The sequence below is a fragment of the Crocuta crocuta genome, unplaced genomic scaffold (assembly GCF_008692635.1).
Source record: "Crocuta crocuta isolate KB4526 unplaced genomic scaffold, BGI_CrCroc_1.0 scaffold13, whole genome shotgun sequence".
NCBI lineage: Eukaryota > Metazoa > Chordata > Mammalia > Carnivora > Hyaenidae > Crocuta > Crocuta crocuta.
The window spans coordinates 245,341-270,752 of NW_027530007.1; the positions used below are offsets into that span (position 1 = coordinate 245,341).

The window sequence follows — 25,412 nt, forward strand, 5'->3', positions numbered from 1 at the left end:
CAAATCAGGCTCCAGGTTCTGAGCTGCCAGCACAGAGCCCGACGCAGGGCTCAAACTCATGAACGGTGAGATCCTGACCTGAGCTGAAGTGGGACGCTTAACCAACTGAGCCACTCAGGCACCCCAAAATATCCTTGTCTTTAGGTACATAACCGAAGTTTTTATGCCTAAACTAACAGGGTCACTTCAATTCACGTTTAAATGGTTCAGAGAAAAAGTATGTACGTGTGCATGCATGGGGACAAAGCAGGACACAGCAAAATGCTGATGTGTGGTTAATCCAAGTGAAAGCTACAAGTGTTCTTTGTATTACTTGTAAGTTTTCTGTAGGTTTAAACTGTTTGAAAATGAAAATGTAGGGAAAGGAAAAGAAACAGAGAGAGGGTCTATGCTCAGTAGCCTGGGGCTGTGCACTAGAACGATTCCACAGGGTTAACGAAGGTATACACGCCACCTCTGTTCCCCACGTCCACACCTTTTCTTTCCTTCTTTCCTTCCTTCCTTTCTTAGTCACGAGCAACTTTTACTCAATTCTAAATTGGCTTCTTCTTCTCACACAACACACCTAGGTGACGTCCACCCAAACAGTATACAAACCACTAGTGGTTTTAGCTGCAGAGCCAACTCCTCCCTTCCCTTCCCCTCCCCTCTATTAAATCTTGTGGAGACACAGGATACTGGCAGAAAAGAGTTCTGGGAGAAGCAGGGGTGAGCGACTGGACCCCTGCCCTCAGCCCCTGAAGTCACCTCCTTAAGTGCCCCCAACAACTCCTAGGAACACAGCCTGAAAAGGCCTTTACCAGACACAGTGAACTCTAATTAGGGCCAGAGCAAAAGGAAACTAAGAAGGGCACAGCACTGACCACAAAGAAAAAAAAGAAAAAAACTCTCAGATAAGGCATGTTTTAAAAAGTCAATTTAGATATTATTTTGCATCATCTATTCTTAAATCAGACACTTCCCTATTCCCTTACAATAATGTTCTTAATGAAGAACTAACCATAGAGTATAACAGCTTACATGATGCTTTTAAATGCAACAAAATAGCAATGATTTCAGGGTCTTTAGTTTCAAAAGCATTTGATGAAAGAAATTAAACAGAATGGGGCACCTGAGGGGCTCAGTCGGTTAAGCATCTGACTCCTGATTCCGGCTCAGATCACAGTTTGTGAGTTTGAGTGCTGCAATGGGCTCAGAGCTGGCAGCACGGAGCCTGCTTGGGATTCTCTCTCTCTGCCCCTCGACCCCCTACACCCCCATGTGCACGCTCTCTCTCTTAATAAATAAACTAAAAAAAAAAAAAATTTGAACAGGACACAAATAAATGGAACGACACCCTACATGCACAGATCCAACTTAATACTGTCCAGATGACAATGGGGCCCAAAGTGGATCTACATATTCAATACAGTCCCTACAAAAATCCCAAGTGATTTTTTTTCCAGAAGAGAAAATTTTACCCTGAAATTCTGACAGAATCTCAAGGCATTCCAAATGGCCAAAATAATCTCAAAAAAGAACAAAGTTGAGGGGTGCCTGGATGGCTCAGTCAGTTGGGAGGCCAACTTCAGCTCAGGTCATGATCTCATGGTTCATGAGTTCAAGTCCCATGTAGGGCTCTATGCTGACAGCTCAGCGCCTGGAGCCTGCTTCAGATTCTGTGTCTCCCCTTGCTCTGTCCCTCCCCTGCTAACGCTCTGTCTCTCTGTTTCTCAATACTGAATAAAAGTTAAAAAAAAAAAAAAAAAGAACAAAGTTGAGGTCTCACATTTACTGACTGCAAAAGTTACTACAAAGCTACATTATTCAAAACAGTGTGGTACTAACATAAAGACAAACACATAGAGAATGAATGGAAGACAGCCCAGAAATAAATCCTCAAATACAGTCATGTAATTTTTTAAAAATGTTTTTAAATGTTTCGTTTATTTCTGAGAGAGAGAGAGAGAGACAGCGTGAGCAGGGGAGGGCCAGAGAGAGAGGGAGATACAGAATCTGAAGCAGGCTCCAGCCTCTGAGCTAGCTGTCAGCACAGAGCCCAATGCAGGGCTCAAACCCACAAACCGTGAGATCATGACTTGAGCCAAAGTCGGACGCTTAACCGACTGAGGCACCCAGGCACCCCCAGAGTCATGTAATTTTTGACAAGGGTGCTAACTAAGACCATCCCATGGGAAAAAGAGAATCTTTTCAACAAATAGTGTTGGGAAAAACTGGACCTCCACAAACAAAAGAATGGAGTTGGATCCCTACCTTCTACCACATACAAATATTAATTCAACATGGATCAAAGGCCTCAGGGTAGGAGCTAGAAGTATAAACCCTCAGAAGAAAACACAGGTGAAAAGCTTCACGATGTGGATTTGGCAGTGACATCTGGGATATGACATCAAAAGCACAGGAAACAAAAGTTAAAGTAGGGAAGTTGGACTACATCAAAATTTAAAAACTTCTATACATCACAGAACACAATCATCAGAATGAAAGGGCAGTGTACAGAAGGGGAGAAAAATATACACAAATCATGTTATCTCATAAGGGGTTAATATCCAGAATACATAAAGGACTCCTCAAACTCAACAACGAAGAAACAAACAGTCCAATTCACAATTGGGTAACTGATGAATGGACAATGTTGTAGGTCAACCTCAAGCACGGTTAAATACTAACATGCTATTTCTGCTTCTGTAAATCCACTTGGCAAGCTTGTCCTTCCCTGTTCTGGCTGACCACACCCACACCCTGTACATAAGGCTACAGAACACCACGTCACCATTCTACCCTGGTAGTCTATCACGTAGTCACTACCCCACGGCTTCTCAAATGTCTAATTACAGTTGGTCATTTCAGGACAAAGAACTTAAAATTGATAGGTCTCTGCCAAAACTAACACCTAAGTGTCACAATGCAATTGGTTACCACAGTATGCTGTAGAGCATAACTGGTTAGCTAAATCATGACATGTTCTGCCTTGCTGAGATCCATATAAGCTCACTGCCACCTTTGTTCGGGACCTTTCTCTGCATTTTTCTCCTTAAGATCAGGAGATCAGGTTTGGCCCGGCAATGAATAAAATCTTGCCTCACTTCTATTCGGCATTTGGTGGTCTTTCCGACAATCACCCTGCTTCAGACATCTCCCCCAAAGAAGACATCCAGATGGCCAACAAGCATATGAAAAGTAGCTCAACATCACTCATTATGAGAGAAACATGAATCAAAATCACAGTGAGATACCACCTCACACCCATTATGATGGCTACTATCAAAAAAGCAGAAAATAACAAATGTCAGTGAGCGTGTAAGGAACTTAAGAATCCTTGTAGAACTGTGGAAGGTGCAGCTGCTATGGAAAATGGTATGGCAGTTCCTCAAAGAATTAAAAACTAGAATGACCCAAAGACCCAACAATTCTGCTCCTGAATATATATCCCAAAGAGCTGAGAGCAGGAACTCAAAGGGATATCAGCACACCTGTGTTCAGAGCAAGCACTCTTCACAATTGCCAGAAGGTAGAAGCAACCCGAGTGTCCATCAACAGATGAATGACCAAGTCAAATGTGGCATATACATGTGAGGGCATATTAGTCAGTCTTAAAAAGGAAGGGCATTCTAACACTGCTACAACATGAACCTTCAGGGCCTTCTGCTAAGTGAAATGAGCCAGTCACAAAAAGGCAAATACTGTGTGATTCCACTCATCTGAGGTGCCTGGAGTAGCCAAATCCATAGAGAAAGTAGTTTAGTGGTTGCCAGGGTTTGGGGAAAAGGGAAATAGAGAGCTGTGCGATGGGTACAGAATTTCATTCTGGAAGACAAGAAGAGTTCTGGAGACTAGCTGCCCTATAAAATGAACACACTTAACTAAGTGAACTTAAAAATGGTTAAGGGGGCAAATTTCACGCTATGTGTCAGAGGCCCCATAGAATAATCTGAACCTTTGTGTTACCTTTCTCATAGAGTATGTATATTTTATCACATTTTAAAAAAAACATTTTAACACATTTTTTTTAATCTTAAGAGGGGCACCTGGGTGGCTCAGTCAGTTGAGTGTCTGACTTTGGCTTAGGTCATGATCTCACGGTTCGGGAATTCTAGCCCCACAATGGGTGTAGAGATTACTTTAAAAAAAAAAAAAAATCAGGGCACCTGTGTGGCTCAGTAAAGTCAGGTTAAGCATCTGACTTTTGCTCAGGTCATGCTCTCATGGCTCGTGAGTTCGAGCCCCACGTTGGGCTCTGTGCTGATAGCTCGGAACCTGGAGCCTGCTTCGGATTCTGTGTCTCCCTCTCTCTCTGCCCCTCTCCCCACCCCACCCCCCACTTTCTCTCAAAAATGAAAACACATTAAAAAATTTTTAGAAAAAAAATTAAAAATTAAAAAACATCTGATAAAAACAGAAAGGAAAAAAGTTATCCTGTGGTGGTTGAGGTTACATTTGTTGATTTTTCTTAATAAGGACCTGAGGGTCACTGGGTTGGGCAAGAAAGGCCAGATGATTTACTAAAACAACACCAAGTGAGACAAGATTATACACAGTGTGCAAGAATATACAAAACCATCTGTAAACAATGTCACCATCTAAATGCAGACAGACTTTTCAGAATTGCAGGCAATCATGAGCTCAGTGCTACCCGTCGGATTTAAGAGCTCAGACCATAGCAACTGCACAATGGTCAAAACTGTCAACATGCCTTTAATTCACCCCATCAAAACATTTAGTCACACTTACTGGGTCACCACAAGTTTTAAGAACTTGGTCCGAGTCAGAAACATAAGTTCCCATTTCATAAAGGGCAGTATTACTATTTACTTTGTAGATCTTTCAAATTTATATGATACATCACTGCACCTGAAAGGCGGCTACTTTTTGTCTAAATACAGTCTCTGACTTTACCTCATGTTGATGTGGAAGGAATTATTCTTATTGACTTCAAACCCTCCAGACCAAATACAATTGGGAACGTCCATCAATCTGACACACAAGAGCTGATCATAGTCATTCCGAGGCCAATGGAACACCACGCTGGAACCAGGAAGGGTGGAAATGTAACCTTCAGGATTGGCCGTTCCCTAAAATATACAGGATCACTGGCTTCAGTCAACCAATCAAGACAGCAAATGTTTACTGAGTAAACTGCCTACTTTGAGCCTCGCCCTCTACCATGAGCTACTTAGGGTGTCAAAGGCCCTAAGTGGTTATTCACATCACAAAACTTAACAGAATTGATGGGGAGATAAGTTGTGGCATTTTATAACCCACTATACTATTAAGTGAACACTAGTCATTCTTCAAAAGTAAACTACTTACCTGTCCTCTGGCAAATTCCCTCTGTGCAAATGCAAGCTTGTGAGATGATTTATTATCTAACAGGTACCGGGGAGCAAAGATGACCATACAGGTGTCAATATATCGACCTCGGCCTTTCTTGACGTCAATGCCTACAAATAATAAGAACCACTTCCATGAATTCATAAGAAAGAAAATTCATGCTGTGACAAAAAAACAATAGCCTTCAAAATTACTTAGTTTCTCTGAGAAAATAATTATGTCACCCAGAGACTCTCTGAGGCCTTCCAAGAATGGAATGAAAACAACAAGTACACTCAAAGTATTATTCTTTATGCCCACTTAGGTCATGAAAAGTCTCAGTGGCGATTCCAATATCCTCATAATTCCCAGTCTCTCCCTAAAGGGTGCACCATCACAGTACCAACTAAGGCACGGTGTTCAGCCGTAGATCCCTGTGGTCTCCATTTAAGAAGTGGACCACTAATGGGGCGCCTGGGTGGCTTAGTCGGTTAAGCGTCCGACTTTCGCTTGGGTCATGATCTCGCGGTTCGTGGGTTCGAGCCCCGCGTCGGGCTCTGTGCTGNGAAATTTCCTCCTTGAGAACTTGCCCCTTTTACGTGATACCACAGAAATTTCAGATTACTTAACTGGATCCTGAACAGCTCTGAATGCAGTGGACTCTTCTTTAGTACTTTCTTTTAGCCCACCACCCAAGAATCCAGTTGGAACATAAAGTTAAGTATCATAGGATACATTCATTCACAAGCTCAATGATTCCAGCACAGCACCTACCATGTACTGCAAAAATAGAACAGTAAACAAAACACATACGACGGAAACAAAAGCATAATCAATCAGATGGAAATCTCAAAACACTGGATCCCAGAGGAAGAAGGAAGGCAAACAGCACTGAATTATCTTAAAAACTCTGATGACAATTTTAAAAACTACAAAACTCAGCGGGATAAATTATTCACTCATTCAGACAATAAGTAGAGCAACTATATTTAAGGCACTAGGCTTATGCAGTGATAAAAATACTTACAGTTAGAAATTATTAAAAAATTAAATATTTATTGAAAATTTTTTAAGTAGGCTCCACCAACATGGTGCTTGAACTCACGACCCTGAGATCAAGATCTGAGCTGAGATCAATTCGGATGCTTAACTGGTTGACTGAGCCGCCCAGGTGCCTGTTTATCAAATTCTTAATGTACACTACACCTCTACCGAAGGCTCTCCATTTAATTCTCATTAACACCTCATAAGTTAGTATTTTCACTTTCCACTTTCTAGATGAGGAAACTAAGGCATACGGGAAGCTAGGCAACTTGCATGAGGTCACACAGCCCTAAGTGGCACGGCTGGGTTCAACCCCAGGCACACTGCCTCAGGAGCCCTGCTCATATCCTGATGAGACAAAGACCATGCTCAGTAGTTAACAAGTGTCAAGAACCATAAAAAGGAAGAGATCTTAGGAGGGGACAATTAGGGTCCCTGAAAGTCCCAACATAACCTCAAATATAAATATTCCAGTCTGTTAACTCCATAATTCACCTGTACTGGCTTGAAAAATCTGGTGTTGCTTGAACTTAAGGCTTTAAAATACCTAAAAGACTGAGCAAATCACAAAAACGAAAAGAATCTGAAATTCTGTATCTAAGAAATGCTAAGTAATACTCGAACAGGGAGATATACCCTATCATTTTGCTCTGTAACATACAGGAAAGCATTGTCAAAAATCAATATTCATAGCTAGCTGATCTCAACCACTACAAAGTCTGCCTACAACAAATATAGTCTTTTCTTTTTTCTTTTCTTTTCAAGTAGGCTTCCCGCCCAACATGAAACCCAACGCAGGCTTGAACTCATGACTGTGAGATCAAGACCTGCGCTGATTTCAAGAGTCAGAGACCCAATGGACTGAGTCACTCAGGCGCCCCAGGACATGGTTAATTTGCATCATGAAAAGAGCCCACTGTATCAATCAAGTTTTAGAAAAAAGCAGGCCCTTTTTCATTCCTTTTTCATCTTAGATTGCCTTGGCAAACCCCCAATAAATGAATATCTGATAAGATAAAAATGTACAAAATCCTTCTTGCTGGAGGCACCTGTAAGGCTAACTGGCAAGGTCCTCCTGGCCTCTTTATCTTGGGACTTACTCTTAAACTTTCCTGACAGGGAGCTAGCTATCCAATTTTTCAAAAATATTCAAGTGAGAGATTCCACAAATTCCCTTGATAACACATGCCAAGATCTCATGACCCTAGGAATTATGAAGTCCTGTTTTAGCCTACCCCTTCTATTCCTCTCTGGGGTAACAACAAAATTCACATCACAGTATTGTTCCAAAAAACATGTGCAATGACTTTTAACAAGTGCTCCTCACATGAAAGTTTCTATGTGCGCTCAGTGCGTGTTTCTGACTGGAGACCCGTGTCTCCACAGGAACGCTGTGGTCCCTGAGTGCCGACCACTTTGGAAAGGTACAAGCTCCAATTCTCCCTCAACCTCCCTCCTGGTAGCTTCTAGCCAACCCTGGTATCTGACTTTAGGAACTGTGTCAAGGATGAGATATCCCAGCAGACAGCTAAACACAGCACGAAGCAGCCTTTGCCTATTCAAGAGAGAAGCAAACAGATGCAAAGACAAAGGACAGACAAGGATCCCCAACAAACAAATAAACAAACACATAATTTAAAAAAAGAAAGGAGAGAAAGAAGGAAGGAAGGAGAGGGAAGAGGGAAGGGAAGGGGTAAGGGAAAGGGGGAACAAAGGGGGAAGGGAAGGGAAGGGGGAAGGGAAGGGAGAAGGGAGTGGGGTAGGGAGTGGGGAAGGGAGTGGGGAAGGGAAGGGAAGGGAAGGGGGAAGGGAAGGGAGAAGGGAGTGGGGAAGGGGGAAGGGAAGGGGGAAGGGAAGGACCCCCAGCTGGAAGATCACAGAAAGTTTATTTCTTCTACTAAAAATCTTAATACCAACCTTAAAGAAGCCAGCGCCCATGTCTAAGGAGAATGCATACAAATTCATGTTCCAGAAACAGGAAAAGGAAGCTGGACTTGGAATAGTCTCTGGCTAATGTGCCCTCAAACACTTAAATATACCTTTGACCCTCCATGGGATTCGGGGTAAACAGCTTCATGACACCACCTCAGTTCTTCCTTCTGTAATGTGACTCTTGGCATCCACACTGTCCAGTTATAGCTGCCATTGGTCATGTATGGCTGTTTAAATCCATTAAAATTAAGTATGACAAAAGATTCGATTTCTTGGTCACACCACGCTTCTTAGTAATGTACTCTCGCGTGCTTGGTGGCCACGTGTGGCTAGCACTGGAGTGCTGGGCAGTGTAAAATGGAGCACTGCCGTCATCGCAGAGAGTTCAAGGGACAGCACAGTTCCAGATGGTTTTCCAACAGCCAACACTCAACAGTGCTTTTGAGATCTTTGGAAATTATGTACTAAAGGAAGGGTACACTGCTAACATGTCAAACCCGAGACATATTTAAATCAAACTTAACTCTTCAGAAGATCTTTTGAGTTGAGTGTTCCCAACGGTCGGGAGGTATGCAGACACAGAGTTCCCCGGCTCCCTCACCACTCTCCACCTCTGTAAGCTAAGCTAGTTTACGGGCTTCTAATTACGATAACCGCTAAGTGCGTTTTATTATATTTTCTGCTTCAAATGCGTACGCCCCAGTGATAATCCTACTTCTGACCCAGACTTGCCCTTTGCATCTGGGCAAGTCACTTAACCTCTCTGCTTCAGTTTCAAGGAGAACAATGCTTCTTACCCTCTGAGGGTTTGCAAGTTTTAATGAATGCGTGGGAAATGGTTGGAGGATGAAAAGCATTCTAAGTGCTCCCATTATTCCCATGAAAAACAAGGATTCAGGCCAAACTGATACTTTCCTAACACAGGTGAGTCTGAAATTCAACAGAGCCCCAGACCTCAAAAGGGCAGTGTTTACATGGCTCCTGAGACCCCTAGGAGAATAGATGTGTGTTGGTACCAATCTAGTATTCAGAGAACAGACACCTGACCCAAGGCCAAATGAGAAAATCAGCACTTGCAGCCAGGCCAAAATATACGACAGCTCATTCGTCTGAGCCTGAGGCTGTCGGCAGAAGGTTCTGACTCTCCCACTGCTCCAAATGTAACCCACCAATGTTATAGATGAGCCCTGGGCGGTTTCCTTGCTGGATGACTTTCAAAGCTCGGACACCACTACCGCCATCCAGTGAGAAGCCCTGACACCAGCCCGGCATGCCTTCAGGATGAATCCCCCTTCCGATTCGCATCGTGCAGCTGTGGAGCAGAAAAGCAGAGACACGTGTGTTCATCCACAGGAAAGTCCCATCCACCTGTTCTAAGCAGGGAGCGCTGCGGTAGCTGCCACCCGAAACCAGAACTCTAATACTGGCTCTTCCTCACTCCCGGGGGCTTCCCAAACACAGCAGGCCAATCAACCAGTGGTCAAAACTCTATCTCCAAGGCCGCCGCGGCACCACAATGCGTGAAATGTGCTGGCCTCTACACCTAGACACGCTAGGAAAAACTACAATGATTCTATGCGCATAAATCACAAGGGAAGTGCTACGATACCTTATTCCTCTAAAAAATAAGAATTCAAGGCAAACTGATACTTTCCTATCTCGGGTGTTTCAAGGGTTCGTGAAGTACCTTGAATGCACGAGAAAATGTGTACATGGTTCTGCACACACAGAAGTACAGAAGATGCAGCTAATGGTATGCTTTTTCTCAGGCCTGGGACTATCACAATGGCAAAGCATTGTTAGGTTGGCCAGCGTCTTGTCATGGATCCTGGAAACGTAATTCCTGAACGTGAATTCCGGGTCTACCACTAACAGGCCATGTAACCTTGGACAAGTAACTCTCTCTGAGCGTCAGTTTCCTCATATTAAAGTAAAACAGTATTTCCTGCCCTGCCTAATCCATTGGGATGTTGAGGAGAATTGAATGTGATGGTCTACGTAGAAACGCTTTGTGAACTGTTGAGTTCCCTGGAGAAGTCAAACTGTGTCACAAATGTCAACGCCTAGATCTGACACTGTCAGACCCTCTCAGGAAAGGCCTGAGACATGGCTTGCTGACTGTGCCAAGCGGCTGTCTGTATCTCCCACCATGTCCAATACCCCGGTCAGTCCCCCCAACTCCAGGACCACCTGAGCCTGCAGCCCTGGGAGACATGACTGCACCCACTGGTGCACGATGCTCCCCAAGCCTCTCTAGGAAGGCTGCGGCACACCTCTCCTCCTCCGTGACAGCGAATGGCACTGTAGCGCCATCACCTGCGCTCATGTCTCTTTGGAGGAAGGCTGTAAATTAGAAGACTCCCATAAAAAGCAAAATGTCAAAACCAAGAACTAAAGGGAATTCATGCTCCTACCACATGTTCAAAAGCCAGGTCATCTCTCACAGCCGGTGCTCTTCCCGGCCTTTAAATGTGCAATGAGGGCTCTGAGATCTTGAAATGGCATCGTTTATGTCAAGGGTAAAAGAGGTGGACTCTAAAACCTCACACAAAACGACCTGGTCTGGGTCAATGGGGCGGAATTTTTACCAAAGGGCCAGGCCGTGTCCCCTCTGACGCCAGCCCCGCTGCCTGTGCTGAGGGCTCCGGGCAGGAGAAAACCCGGCAGAGGAGGGAAGGGAACCGTGGGGGCTCTCTTCATTGGCAGGGTTATGAATAGAACTGCTTCAATACATGTAAAATAAAACTAGCTTTCATTATAAACCCACCAAATGGTTTATTTTCAATATCAAATGACACAGAAATTAGATCCCCAAAAATCCCATTAGGTCATGGTCCTACTCACCCGCCAAGTCAGGATTGTTACCTACGGTATATTTCTACTTACACAGATACACTAGAGCCTTTGCTAATTTTTCCCCTCGCCTAGGAGCTTACTTCCCCTTTCCATAAATTACTGTACTCACAGGTTGGGCTGCTCTTTGTCCGCGTAGCAGAATAAGAGAGGGCTCAGGCTCCGGGCCAGCTCATGCTCCTCGAACTGGCCTGCAGTGTCTGTCTTCGCATTGTCCTGTCTGAAGATCAGCGGTAACCCTTTAGGAAGTAGGGGAAAGTTTATATCAATCCCACCCGTCTATGCAAGACAGATGTACGTGGTAAAGGAAAAAAAAAACCGTCACAGAGGAAAAGGGTGAAAACAGAATTTATTTCGTGGGCTCAGTGTGTTGTCTGAAAGGACGGGTTTGACCGTGATGAAACACTTATGGAAGCAGGAAAGTCTCAGCAGCTTAGACTGTTGAAGTCATCTATTTGCATTGGCTCCACTCGGTTAGCGGAGCAAATAAATCTGAATTCCCATGACTAACGCCAAAGGCCCAGTTGAGCAGCCTCTGGATGTACCTGTTTTGTTAATCAGCCAATATGGAGCCGAAATGAAGATCTTTAAGGATCCTTCTGCTCGACACACGATGCGGATGGTGAGGTTCAGCTGCCGCCGGTTGGTGTCGTAGAGTCGCATTCTTACCATGTAGTTTTGGGTTCCCGGTGGAATGAGCAATTCTTTACAAAGTGGAAAGTTCTCCAGTGATACCCCTAAAAGAAGATACAAGCTACTATCTTCCCGGGTTCTCACCTTCGTTTGTCAAAATAGCACAAAGCCCAACAAAATTGGACACTTTTTGGAAAAATCAGGAACTATGCATGTAACTGGCAAACATGTCATTAGAATGGCCATTTTCCCTGCGCTGGGACGAGAATAAATATGAAGCAAACTAGATGGCCTAGAAGGCACATGACAGAATCTGAACTGCACAATCAGAAGGATGGAAATACCAAAAATCTATCAATAACAGCAATAATTACTGTGAGCTTACTCATCAGGCCCTGAGCTGGGTACCTCAAACACAGTAAAGTCAAGTACAGGGTAAGAGTTACGCTTTCTCCAGCCACTCTGGTTGGCTTTCAATTCCCAGTCTGTCCTTACCAGCTGTATGACATGCAGCAAGCTAATCTGCCAATTAGCTACTGGAGAATACCAACAGGTCTCTCATGGGGCTGTTATTAAAAGTGATAATCCATGTGCAGCACGACTGGGAAGAGTGCTGGGTGTACACACAGTGGTGGGGGTGGGGAGTGGGGAGACGTCCCATTTTCCACAGGGGTCAGGAAACATTGTGGAAGAGGTTGCTTAAGTTCAATGAGTGTGAGGTTCCACATCTGTAAAATGGGGATAACAGCCTGAGACTGGGACTGTGAAGATGGAATGAGGTGACACAGTGAGATCACTCACGAAACTGTACAAACACAAATATCTACGTCATTATCCTTTCAATGTGTCTAAAACAATCTTAAAAAAAAACAAAACAACCCTATGTCCTGGGGCATCTGGGTGGCTCAGTCAGTTAATGTCCGACTCTTGGTTTCAGCTCAGATCACGATCTCACAGTTTGTGTGACTGAGCCCCATGTCAGGCTGGGCACTGACAGTGCAGAGCCTGCTTGGGATTCTCTGTCTCTCTCTCCCTCTGCCCCTCCTCTGTTCATGTATGCACACTCTCTCAAAATAAATAAGTAAACTTAAAAAAACCCCACACAAATCCTTTAAGTGCTGCAAATACAATGATTCTCGACTTTGACTTCATCCATCCCTAGAGCTGAAAATCACCAAGTGTGTGAAACACCCCAGACCTCAATTTCTTCATCGGTAAATAGGACAAGTAACTACTGCTGTAAGGATTACATGCGATGACGGATGTGAAAGCCCTTGATGTGAGGCCCAGGGTACAGCGTATGCCAAGCAAATGTCTTCCCCTTTCCTGAAAAGAGGAGAGTCGTAGGATTTTGCACATTTTACAGGCAGGAAAAAGCATGGTTGGAAAAGATGAAACGACTTCCTATTGAAATCACATCATGTAAGCAACGCAAGAAAAAAAGGCTCTGTTGAGTGCTTTCTCTGTAAGCCTTTGGATCTGTTCAGGTTTTTTCTTTTGATAATTTTCTAAGAAGCTTTTTTATTTCAACTGCATAAACTCTGTGAACTGGGTTACTGAGATAGCATATGTGTGACCATTTCTCTAAAATGTCTACCAAATGACCACAAAATACTCACAAAATAACGCATTTCCACAGCGTTACCACAGATGATTATCTGACTAAACCCTTACCCAGTTCAATGTTCTGGGATGTGTCAGCTGTGTGGAGGGCCACCTCTTTCCCAGGTTTCAGTGTCCCATTAATTGGCATTCCTTTAACATAAAAATCAAGTTCACAAGGCAACAAGTTGCAGATGACCACGGTTGGCAGGAGATATATGGTATGCCCAGGTTGTCTGAAGATCTGCTTTGCACTGTCAGAAAATATGTTTGAGGGCATATAATCTGGGTAATTCTCCTTCTTTATGGCCACGCAAAACCTATGAAGACAGAGCAGTGGAAAAACCATCAGCCTGAATAAAGAACTTTAGTTTTTCTTCCTTAGTGGAGTGTGAGAAAACTTACCACTAAACCGGTTCAACAATTCAGTAGGATATTTGCAGTTTTCAATCTCAAACACATTTACTGAGGTATAATTAAATCACAATAAGGTATGTAATTTTAAATGTTCAGTTTGATGAGTTTTGACAAATATGTACACCTCGTTAACCACGACCCAACACCAGTTACAGAATCTTTCTCTCATTCCAGAAAGTTCCCTCCTATCCTTTTCCAGGCAATATCCTCTCCTAATAAAGAAGCAACCACTGTCTGACACTTTTCACTTATTTATTGGTTGAGCCTGTTCTTGAATTGCATGTAAATGGAATGATACAGTATAGGCTACTCCCCGTGTCTGGCTTTTCTTGTGTAAAATGAAGTTTCTACAAGGGGCAGCCATGCTGCTGTATGCATCAGTATCTGATCCACATGCCAATATATGAATATACCATTTTTCATCTATTCATCATTCTGTTGACAGCTGACTGGGTTACAGCTGGCCAACTGGGTTGTACCTCCAGATCAATCTAGCGAGAATGGAAATCCTAACAACATTTTGTCTTCCAATCCATGAACTTTGTTATCTTTCCACTTAGTTACTGGGTTTTTTAAATAGCTCTTGGCAAAGTTTTATTACTTCTAGCATAGAAAGCTGGCAGGTAATTCCTTAGATTGATTCCCGGGGTAATTAATGGTTTTTGGTGCTATTGTTAAGTGGTGTGTTTTTCAAATCACATTTCCAATTGTTCATGGCTAGAATATAAGAATACGATGGATTCCCATAGTTTGATCTTAAATCTTGAAATCCTGATAAATGTATTAGGCCTCATAATCTTCTTATGGAGTCCACATTTCTCTACAGAGATGATTATGTCATTTGCGTATAACAAGTTTTAGTTCTTTTCAGATCTATAAGCTTTTTCAATTTCTTATATACCTATTTGTCCCTATTGCAATGGCTAGGACTGCTACTGCAATGTCAAATGAAGTCACTGGGTCTCAGTCTCAAGGAAAAAATGTTTAAGTATAATGGTAGCTGTAGGCTTATGACAAACACCCTTAAGTACACTAAAAATTCCCTTTGGTTTCCTACTTTGCTGAACATTATCATGCATGGGTGTTGTCCTGTGTTATATCAAATGTTTTTTGTTTGTTTGGCATTTAATGAAATAATCTGATGGGTTTTTCTCTTTTAGTCTTTTAGGTTAATACGGTAAATTACATATTTCAATTTTCAAATGTTAAAATAATCTTACACTGGGGTGCCTGGGTGGCTCAGTCGGTTAAGCGTCCGACTTTGGCTCAGGTCATGATCTCACGGATCATGGGTTCGAGCCCCACGTTGGGCTGTGTGCTGCCCGTATGGGCTAAATGGGTAAGGGGCATTAAAGAATCTACTCCTGAAATCATTGTTGCACTATATGCTAACTAACTTGGATGTAAATTAAAAAACAAATTATTTTTAAAAATTAAATTTCTTTAACAAATATTTGGCTATCTATTTCTTCTTTGTGCCAGTTTTGGTAATCTGTGTTTTTTAAGAAATTTGTCATTCCAGGATTCAAGGGTGGAATTTATCTGTATAGAACTGTTCACAGAATCTCCTTTTAATGTCTGTAGGATCTATAATAATGTCTCCTCCGTTCATTCTTTACATGGTAATTCGTGCTTTCTTTTCTCCTTCATCAGTCTTATAAGACATTTACCAAATTTATTAATCTTTTCAAAAAGCCACATTAACATTGTTGATTTTCCCTATTGTTTTCTATTTCTGTGAATTCCATACATTTTTGTCAAGCCCTTTTTCTATTTCTTTCTAATTTATTTCGGTTTCTAACTTAAGGTAGAGGCTTAGATCATTGACTTTACATCTTCCTTATTTTCTAATAAGAGCATTAAAAACTACATATTTCTCAAACTAAAACAACTCTACATTTTCCTCTAGAACTGCTTTTGATGCCTCCGCCACATTTTAATGTCTAGTTTTTATTGTTGTTCAGTTCAGAATATTTTTAACATCCTTTATGATTTCTCTTTTGACCCCTGGGTTATCTAGAAACGTACTGTTTAGTTTTCCAAATATTTAGGGATTTTAGAGGCATCTTATTGTTACTGACTCCCACTTTAATTCTATCATCATCGTGAGATATACTGTATATGGTTTCAATTCTTTTAACATTTATTGATCTTTGTTTTATGGCCCAGTAGATGGTCTCTCTTGAGGACAACTGTACACATACTTGAAGTGAATGTACAATCTGGAGTTGTTGGTGAAAGTGCTTTATAAACGTCAGTTATGACAAGCTGATTGACATACAGCACTGTTCAAATCTTTTTATCTCTTTATTGTTTTTATTTTGTAAATTACTGACAGGGAAGTATGGCTGTGTATTTACCTATTTCTCCCTCTTCAGTCTGTTAACAATGGTCAATCTGGGTAAAGGGCTTACTGGAATCCCTTACACTCTTCTTGCACCTCTTCTGTCAGCTTACACTAAATGAATGCCTGTCTTCGCTACAGAGAAAACTACAGCCGATAGCCTCAAGTCCAAGTCAGTCTTTTAAAGTCCAAGTATAGAAGGATCTAACGATACCAATGATACCAATGCAGTATTTTTTCCAACACTGAATCTGGAACTGTATTATACTCTTTGGAAGAGGCAAACAGGAGTCTAAATGATTACATAATTTTGCCAAGGTCCCCAAGGAAAGTCAATGCTAGGTACATGAGCCTTCCTCCAAATTCCTCTGAAATTCATCATATGAAAACTTGTAACCTGAGGATTTTGCTTCTCAATTTAGGAATGGGAACTGGCCATATTTTTTCCTTCCCTCTTTATGCTGATGCACACAGACCAGTTTCCGATCTTACATGTGTGAGTAGTGTGTTTGTTGGTTATTAGATGATAAGCAACAGTCCCATCCCCACCCAAGATTAACCCTTGAATCCTCATAAACTCTAACACAAGAACTTGAGGAATAAGAACTTTAGGATCTTAGGGGCCCCTGGGTGGCTCAGTCAGTTGAGTGTCTGACTCTTGACTTGGGCTTGAGTTGTGATCTTATGGTTTGTGGGTTTGAACCCTGCATCGAGCTCTGTGGTGACAGTGCACAGCCTGCTTGGGATTCTCTCTCTCCCTCTCTTTGTCTGCCCTTCCCCTGCTTGCTCGCTCTCTCTCAAAAAATAAGCTCAAAAAAAAAAAAAAAAGAACTTTAGAATTTCAAATAAGCACAACTGAATCACTAAGGGTCCTCAGACAGAGAACATTTTTTTTTTTAAAAAAAAGCAAAATTGACATGCCATCCCAGTGCCGTGCATACCTGAAGAACCGGCTTTTGTCCAAGTCCATAGAGTGGCACTCTCGTTTGCTGCTGCTAACCTCTGCAGTCTTCACTACATTGGTCCAGTGAATAGGAGCCTTACAGAAAAATACACCCAATCCTTTGGGCCGGGCCTGTAGCCTCCAAGAAGTGAGATGTAAAGGCACAGCAAACGAATCCCCTGGCATGATGGCAGGCAGCACCACAGGCTCTGGCACAGAAAAGAAGGGTCAGCATCTTCAGGGAATGATCTCCCACCCAAAAGTTTGACTTTTTCAGGATAAAAGGAGGACAGGCTATGTCAAAACTCACTGTCTGGAGCTGAAGGGCTATCCAGTCTTAGCTCCATTGGTGTCTCAAGCCTGTTCTTCACAATGAGGGCGGACCGGACAGTGATAACTTTCCGAGCACTGCCTTCCATCGTCACGGCAAAGACTACCCGGACAGGCGGGAGCGAAGAGAACTGTGAACAAGACAGGAATAAAAGCACCACAGCTGTGCTGATGAAAAAGCACACAAAGTACAGCAGTACCAACTAGGATGCCTCAATCAAAAGCATCTTATTACTATAACCCTTCAGTGAAGTTAGTCATTGAGCCCTAAAACCACTCATCTTTAACAGGCAAGAATATCCTATACATAGACCTTGTGAATGTAGCCAATCTTAAACATTTCTAGAAAAAGACAGATAACTCTACTCAGACATGGCATCACAAAGTGAATCACAAAGGAAAATCAGTCCGAGGCCTCTAGACACATTATAAAGAAACTAAGACCCGTAATAATCTATTAAATCTTCCAAACTTCCTGCAATTTGATAAGAAACTGTCTGCTGGAAATTACCCTAATGCCCCTGGGTTCTTATACCTCAGCCCTTAAATGGAAACTGCGAACGACGCTTGTCTTCAACTCTGCTGGAGGGAATAAAGATCACCCAAAGCAACCAAATGTTCAGAAACACTGAGGTAAGACTTTGAAAAACATGAGATGATTTACCTTCTGCAGTATTTTTCTCCCAGATTAACATTAAAGTGAGAAACACTCCTTGAACACTAACAATGGGCTGGATACCACCCAATACACACAGAAAAACAGAAGGAAGTCTTCTGAGATTAGAGCTTGTCTTTGTAAAATCCACAGAGTGTAGGAGAAAGAGTTGTCTGCATTGGTATACCTTTCACAGAAATAATTACTCCCCCCCCCCCACCAAATGTCATAAAAATTACTCTCTAGACTCATACACAATTTGTTGACATGCCTGTAGAAAAAGCAACATTTGTATTTCAAAGAGCTTTAAAAGCAAACTTTCTCTTCCTCCTCACAACTTTTTCAGCTCTGTTCAACAATCACCCCTTCGTAAACGTGACACTGAGGTTCCGAAACTCAACAGAGCAGAGGGAAGTGATTTATTTTTGGTCTTGGGTTGCGGCCACTACTTTCTTTTTCCATGTGTTCATTCACACATTCAACACACATTTTGTTTTACTATCAAGAGCCAAATTTTTTCTTTTTTTAAAGTATAAAACCTCACATCAGGTACGCCAAAGAGAAAGTTTCTATAACTACCATTCTTTGAATGAGTGTCCAGAACGTACTGACAGTGCTGCCTTTTTTTTTCTTTAAAGAGAAACAAATGACACCACCTCCATGCTTTTCATACTGCCAACTTTTTTATTAAAACAAACACACACTATGTGGAAACCAAACTAATGAACAACAAAATGAAGAGCCCCATGTTTTGAACCAAGACTTCCAGGAAGTTCACAGTGAAAAGACAAATTATCAATTTCTGGAGGGGGTTTTTAGGGGAACATGATCCTAGCCAAAATCATCACCAAAGCCTCTGCTGACCCAGTCCGGTAAAGTCCCGAAAGAGCCAAGGCCCAAGAACAATAGTTTTAAATCTTGATTCCGCTGCTTCTAAGCATACCTGAAATCTCACATTTCAAAACCTCCTATCGTCAGAAGAAAGTATAAGCAAAATCTGAAAACAGTTTTTTAATGTCATCTGCTGGTGATGTTTCAAAAGCCAAATGGGAAAAAAAATCTTACCATTTTTCATTCTTATTCACTTTTACAACCTGACAACTAAAACCTAGGAAATGTATACAGTCATCGAGGGTTAATCTATGTTTTAACTTAGAAAGAAGAAGGGACCTTGGACCACAATGTGGGTGTTTTCTCCTCCTCCCCTGTTAACACTAGGTCTAACATATCAAGTTAGTTCAAACATATTCCTGTGGGTTCTCATAAAAGGAAGGTAATCATTAACAGAGAAGGACAAAGATCAGTTCCAATCACACATAGGTCGTAAAGTCCTGGGATCATCAGGACATCTACATATGACTGAAATGCAGTGTATACAGTCAGTAAACACATGACACAGGAAAACCATACTCACATAAACCTGGGGATGAATAATATTCGTTCTGCTGCCCGGGCTGCCAATCTAAGAAAGATTCCAAAAGTCAGAGAGTCGGCACAGACCTTGGCTGACAGGCATCGTTAAAATTCAATGACAATGTAATGTGCTCAGAAGGCTGGGATTTCTAAACAGTCTCAGTAAAGTGTGGTCCATCATAAAGAGAAAACATCTTAGAGGACATGGAGAAAGCAATATTCATTTTACAGCCATTCCCCATACACGGAATTTCTCCAAGACACATCAACACAACAGAAAGGTATCTCTGGGGGCAATTATTCCTTTCCTTACTAGATGTAAACTTAGGCAGAAATGTAATCTGGAAAGAAGGTTTCCTTTGCTAAGAAACATGGGGCACAAGAGCAGAAGTGGAGAGGGGCGCCTGGGGGGGTTCGGTTGGGTGGGCGTCCAACTTTGAGATCAGGTCATGATCTCAGCAGATCGTGAGTTCGAGCCCCACACTGGACTCTGTGCTGACAGCTCAGAGCCTGGAGCCTGCTTCAGATTCTGTGTCTCCCTCTCTCTCTGCCCCTCCCCTGCTCATGTTCTGCGTTTCTCTCTCTCAAAAATAAACATTAAAATTTTTTTTAAGAAATGGAGAAAGAACAGTGTTCTTTGAGAGTATTTTTCATGAATACAGGGAGGGTAAGGAAAGCCATGATGCCTTTGCACTTTCCTCTTCATTATAGGCTACCCCAAAATGAATAGTTATCCTCCAAAGTAGGACCAGGTGCTGGGTGAGGCCCCCGAGGCGGCCACGTCAGCTGCAATGCCAGCCTCTACCTGCACGTTCCAGACAGGGAGGCGGCTGGCGTCACCGCCGAGGCTGGCCCTGCAGCCCCACAACACTGCAGGCTGGGGCCACGTCGGGGCGAGGGGTGTGAGAGGACGCGTGATCAGAACATAAATAACAACAGTGAACATCTGTCTTTATGGCAGAAAGGAGGATTCGGAGACACAGGACTAGGAGGATCAAGGAACAGCACTACGGATATGGAAAGAAGATCGTGTGCAAAGGAAGCAGAACAGTGTGTGCAAATGGAGCCCGTATGCACATGTCTGGCGGCTTAGTACGCCACCAGTGGCGGAATGAGCACGAGCCAGGTCTGCACAGGGGAGGTAGTATATGTTAACGCCAATTTTAGATCTTGTTTCTCTGCTGAAATTAACCACTGGCGGTTTATCTACATATTGACTACGACCACCCCTGACGGACCCAAACTATACTTCGGTCCCCTTCCTAGAGCTAAGGGGGAATGAGGAACAAGAAGGCTTCACTAGAGCTAAGTGACAGGCTTCACCTGTCTGACGGGCTTTCAGGGCAGGTGGCCGGGCACCATCGTGCCACAGAGTACCCACTCTAGAGCCACACACCGTAGAGGAAGAGGAATTCTTATCCGGCGCTGCATAGCGGAAAAACGTCCCGACTTTGTCCACAGACACTGGGCTCACTTGCTCCCAGCCGTTTACTCTCACTTGCAGCTGATGGATCCGGAGGTCGTGGGTGTGTCTATCAGGAAGAACATGGGAAAGCACGTTAAGCACAATCTCAAAAAGGGAAAGAAAGTGGAAGCAATGAGTCAAATCTGATTTACTGTATGATGACATAAAAACCCAGTTGGCTAAGCCTTTTTGAGGATTACCTAATGTAAGAAAAATCAGGAGAGCATTTTTAAATGGGTGTTATACTTGAAACAAAAGTGCAAGATCTGTAAAGCTTGAGCCAGAGCGCCATTTACCCTCCCTTTGTACAAACTGTGCAAGTCCTGTGCACCAGCCCAGGTCCTTCCCCCACCCGCCCCCACCCCAACCTCGATAAAATGACGTCAGCTATAATCACTCCAGGGAGGTAGTAAAGCTGCTGTACCAGCAAGTTCGTCATATAACCACACTCTGGGAAATGCCTACGACGACATTCTCTTCTTGGTTCCCTACTTCTCCCAGAGCCACATTCAGTTGTTTGGCTTCGGTCCTCCAAGACTACAGACAGGTCGTGAGGGACGGAGCCCTCCAAGCTTCAGGGCTGAAGTCCTCGGCTGACACTGGAGCAGGGAAGGCAGTGGGCAGAACAGGACGAACGGGAGGAAATTGCACATTTAATTCTATTTTAGATTTTGCCTAATTCAAGCCAGAAGGCTGAAATGGGGAACTGGACTTGGGGCTGACAGGAAAGGGGGAGGGAGGCAGGGAGCGGGGGTACCGTGTGCCAGAGAGCTGGAAAAGCCAGAGGAGGCATTTATTTTGATGAATTCAAGCAGAACAGGGGGACTTGAAACGGGTTACTAGACGTGTATGTGAAAACGGAAATGACAAAGAGGTCAGACCCCTCTGTCACAACGGAGGCCGTGCCGATTAAGAAACACAGCCAGCGCTGCTATAATTAGCTTCTCCAGGAACTCTGTGGAGCAGGAAAACGCTCACCACTCATCCCTGGAAATTCTACCGTGGCGTCCGGGTACAGTACCCAGCATGAGGATTTTCTGAACTCCGCTTTTCCTGTGTGATCGGCGAGGGGCCACCAGTTCAGAACGCCAGTCATGAGGGACTCGTGTGCTGGTAGAAGCGATGCACGAGGAGAACTGTTGGACTCGGGAGCAGGTTTGCACAAAGGCTTAGAGCACATGAAAGGTAAGGCCGCAGCAGGCTGAAGACAAGCTCTTCAATTTCAGCCCTGCTTGAAAAGGCGTATGAGGCTCAAATGCTAAAACCTGAACCTATTTACTATCTACCCAAAGGCCCTTCTACTTAAACACATTTGCCAATAAAAGGACATTTTATGGCCTCCCAGTGAGCAGACAGAGCCTCTGTTCACATTGACTCCGGTCTTTGGCTGGCCGTTTCCAGAGCGCACTGGCCAGCAGTCTCCCTAGATAAGTCATTCTTACCCCCTCAGAATCAGAAGTCCTTATCATTACGGGCCCTGCTTCCCGAAACCGCTGAGGTGCCACGTGGCACCTGCGTATCTTAGAACTCAAACCAATGTGCTTTGATAACCTTTTAAGAATAGCATGTCATTCCAGTTACGGAATGAATAAGTCACGGGGGTAGAAGCGCAGCGCGGGGAACATAGTCGGTGGCACTGTAAAAACGCTGCGTGGTCACAGATGCCAGTCGCACCTGTGGCGAGCACGGCCTAATGGAGAGCTGCCGAATCACCAGGCTGTACACCCAAAACTAATGTCACCTTGTCACCTCAATTAAAAAAAATAAAAACAAACAAAATCATGTCACCACCACGTCATAAAAGCCAGGTCAGGATACAATGAACTTGATGGCTGTCACCTGTCTATCTTCTGACCAAATTATGGGAAACACACTGGTTATCAGCTCACATGTCAAATAAAGGGATAATTAGTGGAAACGAAATGGGGACCAAGATAAGAAAAGGAAATACTGATTCTCAAAATACCTTTAAAAAATAAAACATTAGGGGCCCCTGGGTGGCTCAGTCAGTTAAGTGTCCAACTTGTGATTTTGGCTCAAATCACGATCTCACAGTTCCTGAGATCAATCCCCACATCAGGCTCTGTGCTGACAGCTGGAAGCCTGCTTGGGATTCTGTGTCTCCCTTGCTCTCTGCTCCTCCCCCGCTCTCACACACATGCACATGCTCTCTCTCTCAAAATAACTATTTTTTTAACTTTTTTAACGTTTTTATTTATTTCTGAGAGAGAGAGAGAGACAGCGTGAGCAGGGGAAGGTCAGAGAGAGAGAGAGAAAGAGAGAGAGAGAGAGATACAGAATCTGAAGGAGGCTCCAGGCTCTGAACTCGCTGTCAGCACAGAGCCCGATGTAGGGCGCAAACCCAAGAACCGTGAGATCATGACCTGAGCCGAAGTCAGATGCTTAACTGACTGAGCCACCCAGGCGCCCCTCAAAATAAATATCTTAAAACATAATAATACTACTAAAAAGATAAAACATTAAAATCATTAATAAAGGCAAGTGAAAGGTACAACACTAGGACCTATCTTTCATCACATGCAGATATATGCAGTACGTTTTGGGGGGAGGAAGAGAACACACCACGCTTACCTGTGTCTTAGCTTTCCTCTTGCTTCAAATTCAAAGGGAATCTCTTCACCCGTGAGGACTTCCCGCCATTCACTAACATTGTGAGCATCATCCAGAAATGTCCCATTCCCCTCTGGGACGAGCCCTGGACTCCCACTGTGGGACAGCGCAGCCCTGGAACCAGATCAGACAACACCAGCTTGTCCCTCTTCCTCTCTCAACTCCCTCTTGCCAGAGCTCGGTGCTACGGGCAGAAACCCTCCAGGAACCCGACCTACGTAAGAAGGCCCCACAGCCTGGCTGCCAGGATGACCTAAAAGGTCAGTAACTACATTATCTTTGCGACAATCACAGCTTCCGTGAAGTTTCAGAAACAGCTCAGAGCTATCACCGCACAGCCACTTACCTCCAGCAATAGAGCCCAGTACACAGGGAGATGTGTAAACTCAGTCATGAGTCTTAAAAGTAGTTTTAAGTGACTACCTGGGATGGAACAGAGCTAAACTGCTTTTAAACAACAAACATCTCCCCTGAAGCATTATCATACTTAGTGGAGGCAGGAGAAACGTGGCTTTGAGTCGGCTGATTCTGTTACTTATTTCATGCACCTCATTCTCTAGACTGGAAAGATCAGTGTATATCTGGAGGGTCTGGCCAAGGTCTACAGAGGCAGAAAGCTGGTAGAGAACATTCTCACTCGGCCCAGGTAAACTATTTGTTCTCCACACCCCATCCGCTTCCATCTGGGGTGAACTGCTTTAAGTCTGGAAGAGACTTCTTGGTGGGAGTTTAACATGGGGATGTCTTCAAAGCCATCTTAGAAGAAAAATGTAGGCTGTTTGGTTTAATAACCACATAGAGCTTCTTTTCAAAGGGGGTTGGGGAGTGGAGACTGAGAAAAGATGGGGTGACTTCTCCTCCCCCCCTTCCTACTCACATCCCTAACTTGCTGGACTTTTACCTTAGACATAACGTGTACTGGGGCCGGGATCGTAATCTCCGTATTTCAGACTCAGGACCTACTTCTCTGGCCACGGACTCCACCTCCCTCACAAATCTTGACAAGACAGCAAGTTATGGATTCAAATACAATCCCAAGGCTTCAGGAAGGGGCCCACCTTGCTCTGCTGGGCCGGCTGGTACACAGGAGCAGCTGCTCCTTACCTGGTGGGCGTGGTGGTCAGGGTCGCAAACCACAGAGTGCAGCCTGTGTGATTCCTCAGAGCAAAAGGGACAAACGGCTGCCGGCGCTTGGGGGTTTTCACCTCTGCTGTGGGCAAACAGAAGGAGGCATTTAGCACCCGCTGCCATCTGTGCAGCGGGGTCCCCCCGCCCTCATACCCACACACAGGGCCCCAAAGTATCTCTCGTGCAAGGGGCTGACGGCGACAGCGGCAATGGAGACGAAGCCACCACAGACGTGTCGGCAGGACACTTGGGATCCATGTCCTCGGCTGCCTGCTATGTGGTGACGGTCCCCCTACAACTGGCTGTGATGTGGGGCTGCTCCTGGTCCCTGGGCCTCCCACAGCTCTTGTGGGCCTGAACTCAAGAGAAGGCGCCCAGCCCCACCCAGGCTGGAGGCAAGACAGGGAAATGGACCCCCAGAGTCCCCAGACGTACATGCTAAGGGACTGACCCAGACCGTAGCAAGATGCAGCGCACAGCCTTATGCGAACGCTGTCCAAAATGCCTGCACTTTCACAAAGATGCCCTTTCTAGAAAAGCTACACTTCGGTCATATTATAGCAAAATAAAAACATTCTTTTCTATTCTTTTAAATTAATTATTTCCCCCCCACCCTGCCTGGAAGATCAGAAATCTACTACCCCAAAACTTTTTAAATGAAATTTTTAGCCCATTTTTCTTTCTTTCTTTCTTTTTTTTTTTTTTTTTTTTT

General features: G+C 43.8%; 1 protein-coding gene across 4 annotated transcripts in view; it reads right to left on the minus strand.

Moving 5' to 3' along the window:
• The window catches only part of VPS13D (vacuolar protein sorting 13 homolog D), a 251,706-nt gene that overhangs the window by 126,973 nt on the left and 99,321 nt on the right, over window positions 1-25,412 (minus strand). For 3 of the 4 annotated variants that reach the window (XM_077763778.1, XM_077763781.1, XM_077763780.1), the window contains 12 exons: window positions 24,677-24,782; window positions 23,534-23,686; window positions 20,873-21,008; window positions 19,478-19,525; window positions 17,389-17,539; window positions 17,077-17,287; window positions 13,447-13,694; window positions 11,685-11,876; window positions 11,252-11,378; window positions 9,456-9,598; window positions 5,311-5,441; window positions 4,897-5,072 (listed from right to left, as the gene is read on the minus strand). In XM_077763778.1, the coding sequence (XP_077619904.1) occupies window positions 4,897-5,072; window positions 5,311-5,441; window positions 9,456-9,598; window positions 11,252-11,378; window positions 11,685-11,876; window positions 13,447-13,694; window positions 17,077-17,287; window positions 17,389-17,539; window positions 19,478-19,525; window positions 20,873-21,008; window positions 23,534-23,686; window positions 24,677-24,782 (1,822 nt within the window). The remainder of the gene's footprint in view (window positions 1-4,896; window positions 5,073-5,310; window positions 5,442-9,455; window positions 9,599-11,251; window positions 11,379-11,684; window positions 11,877-13,446; window positions 13,695-17,076; window positions 17,288-17,388; window positions 17,540-19,477; window positions 19,526-20,872; window positions 21,009-23,533; window positions 23,687-24,676; window positions 24,783-25,412) is intronic. The other variant, XM_077763779.1, reaches the window with a different exon arrangement.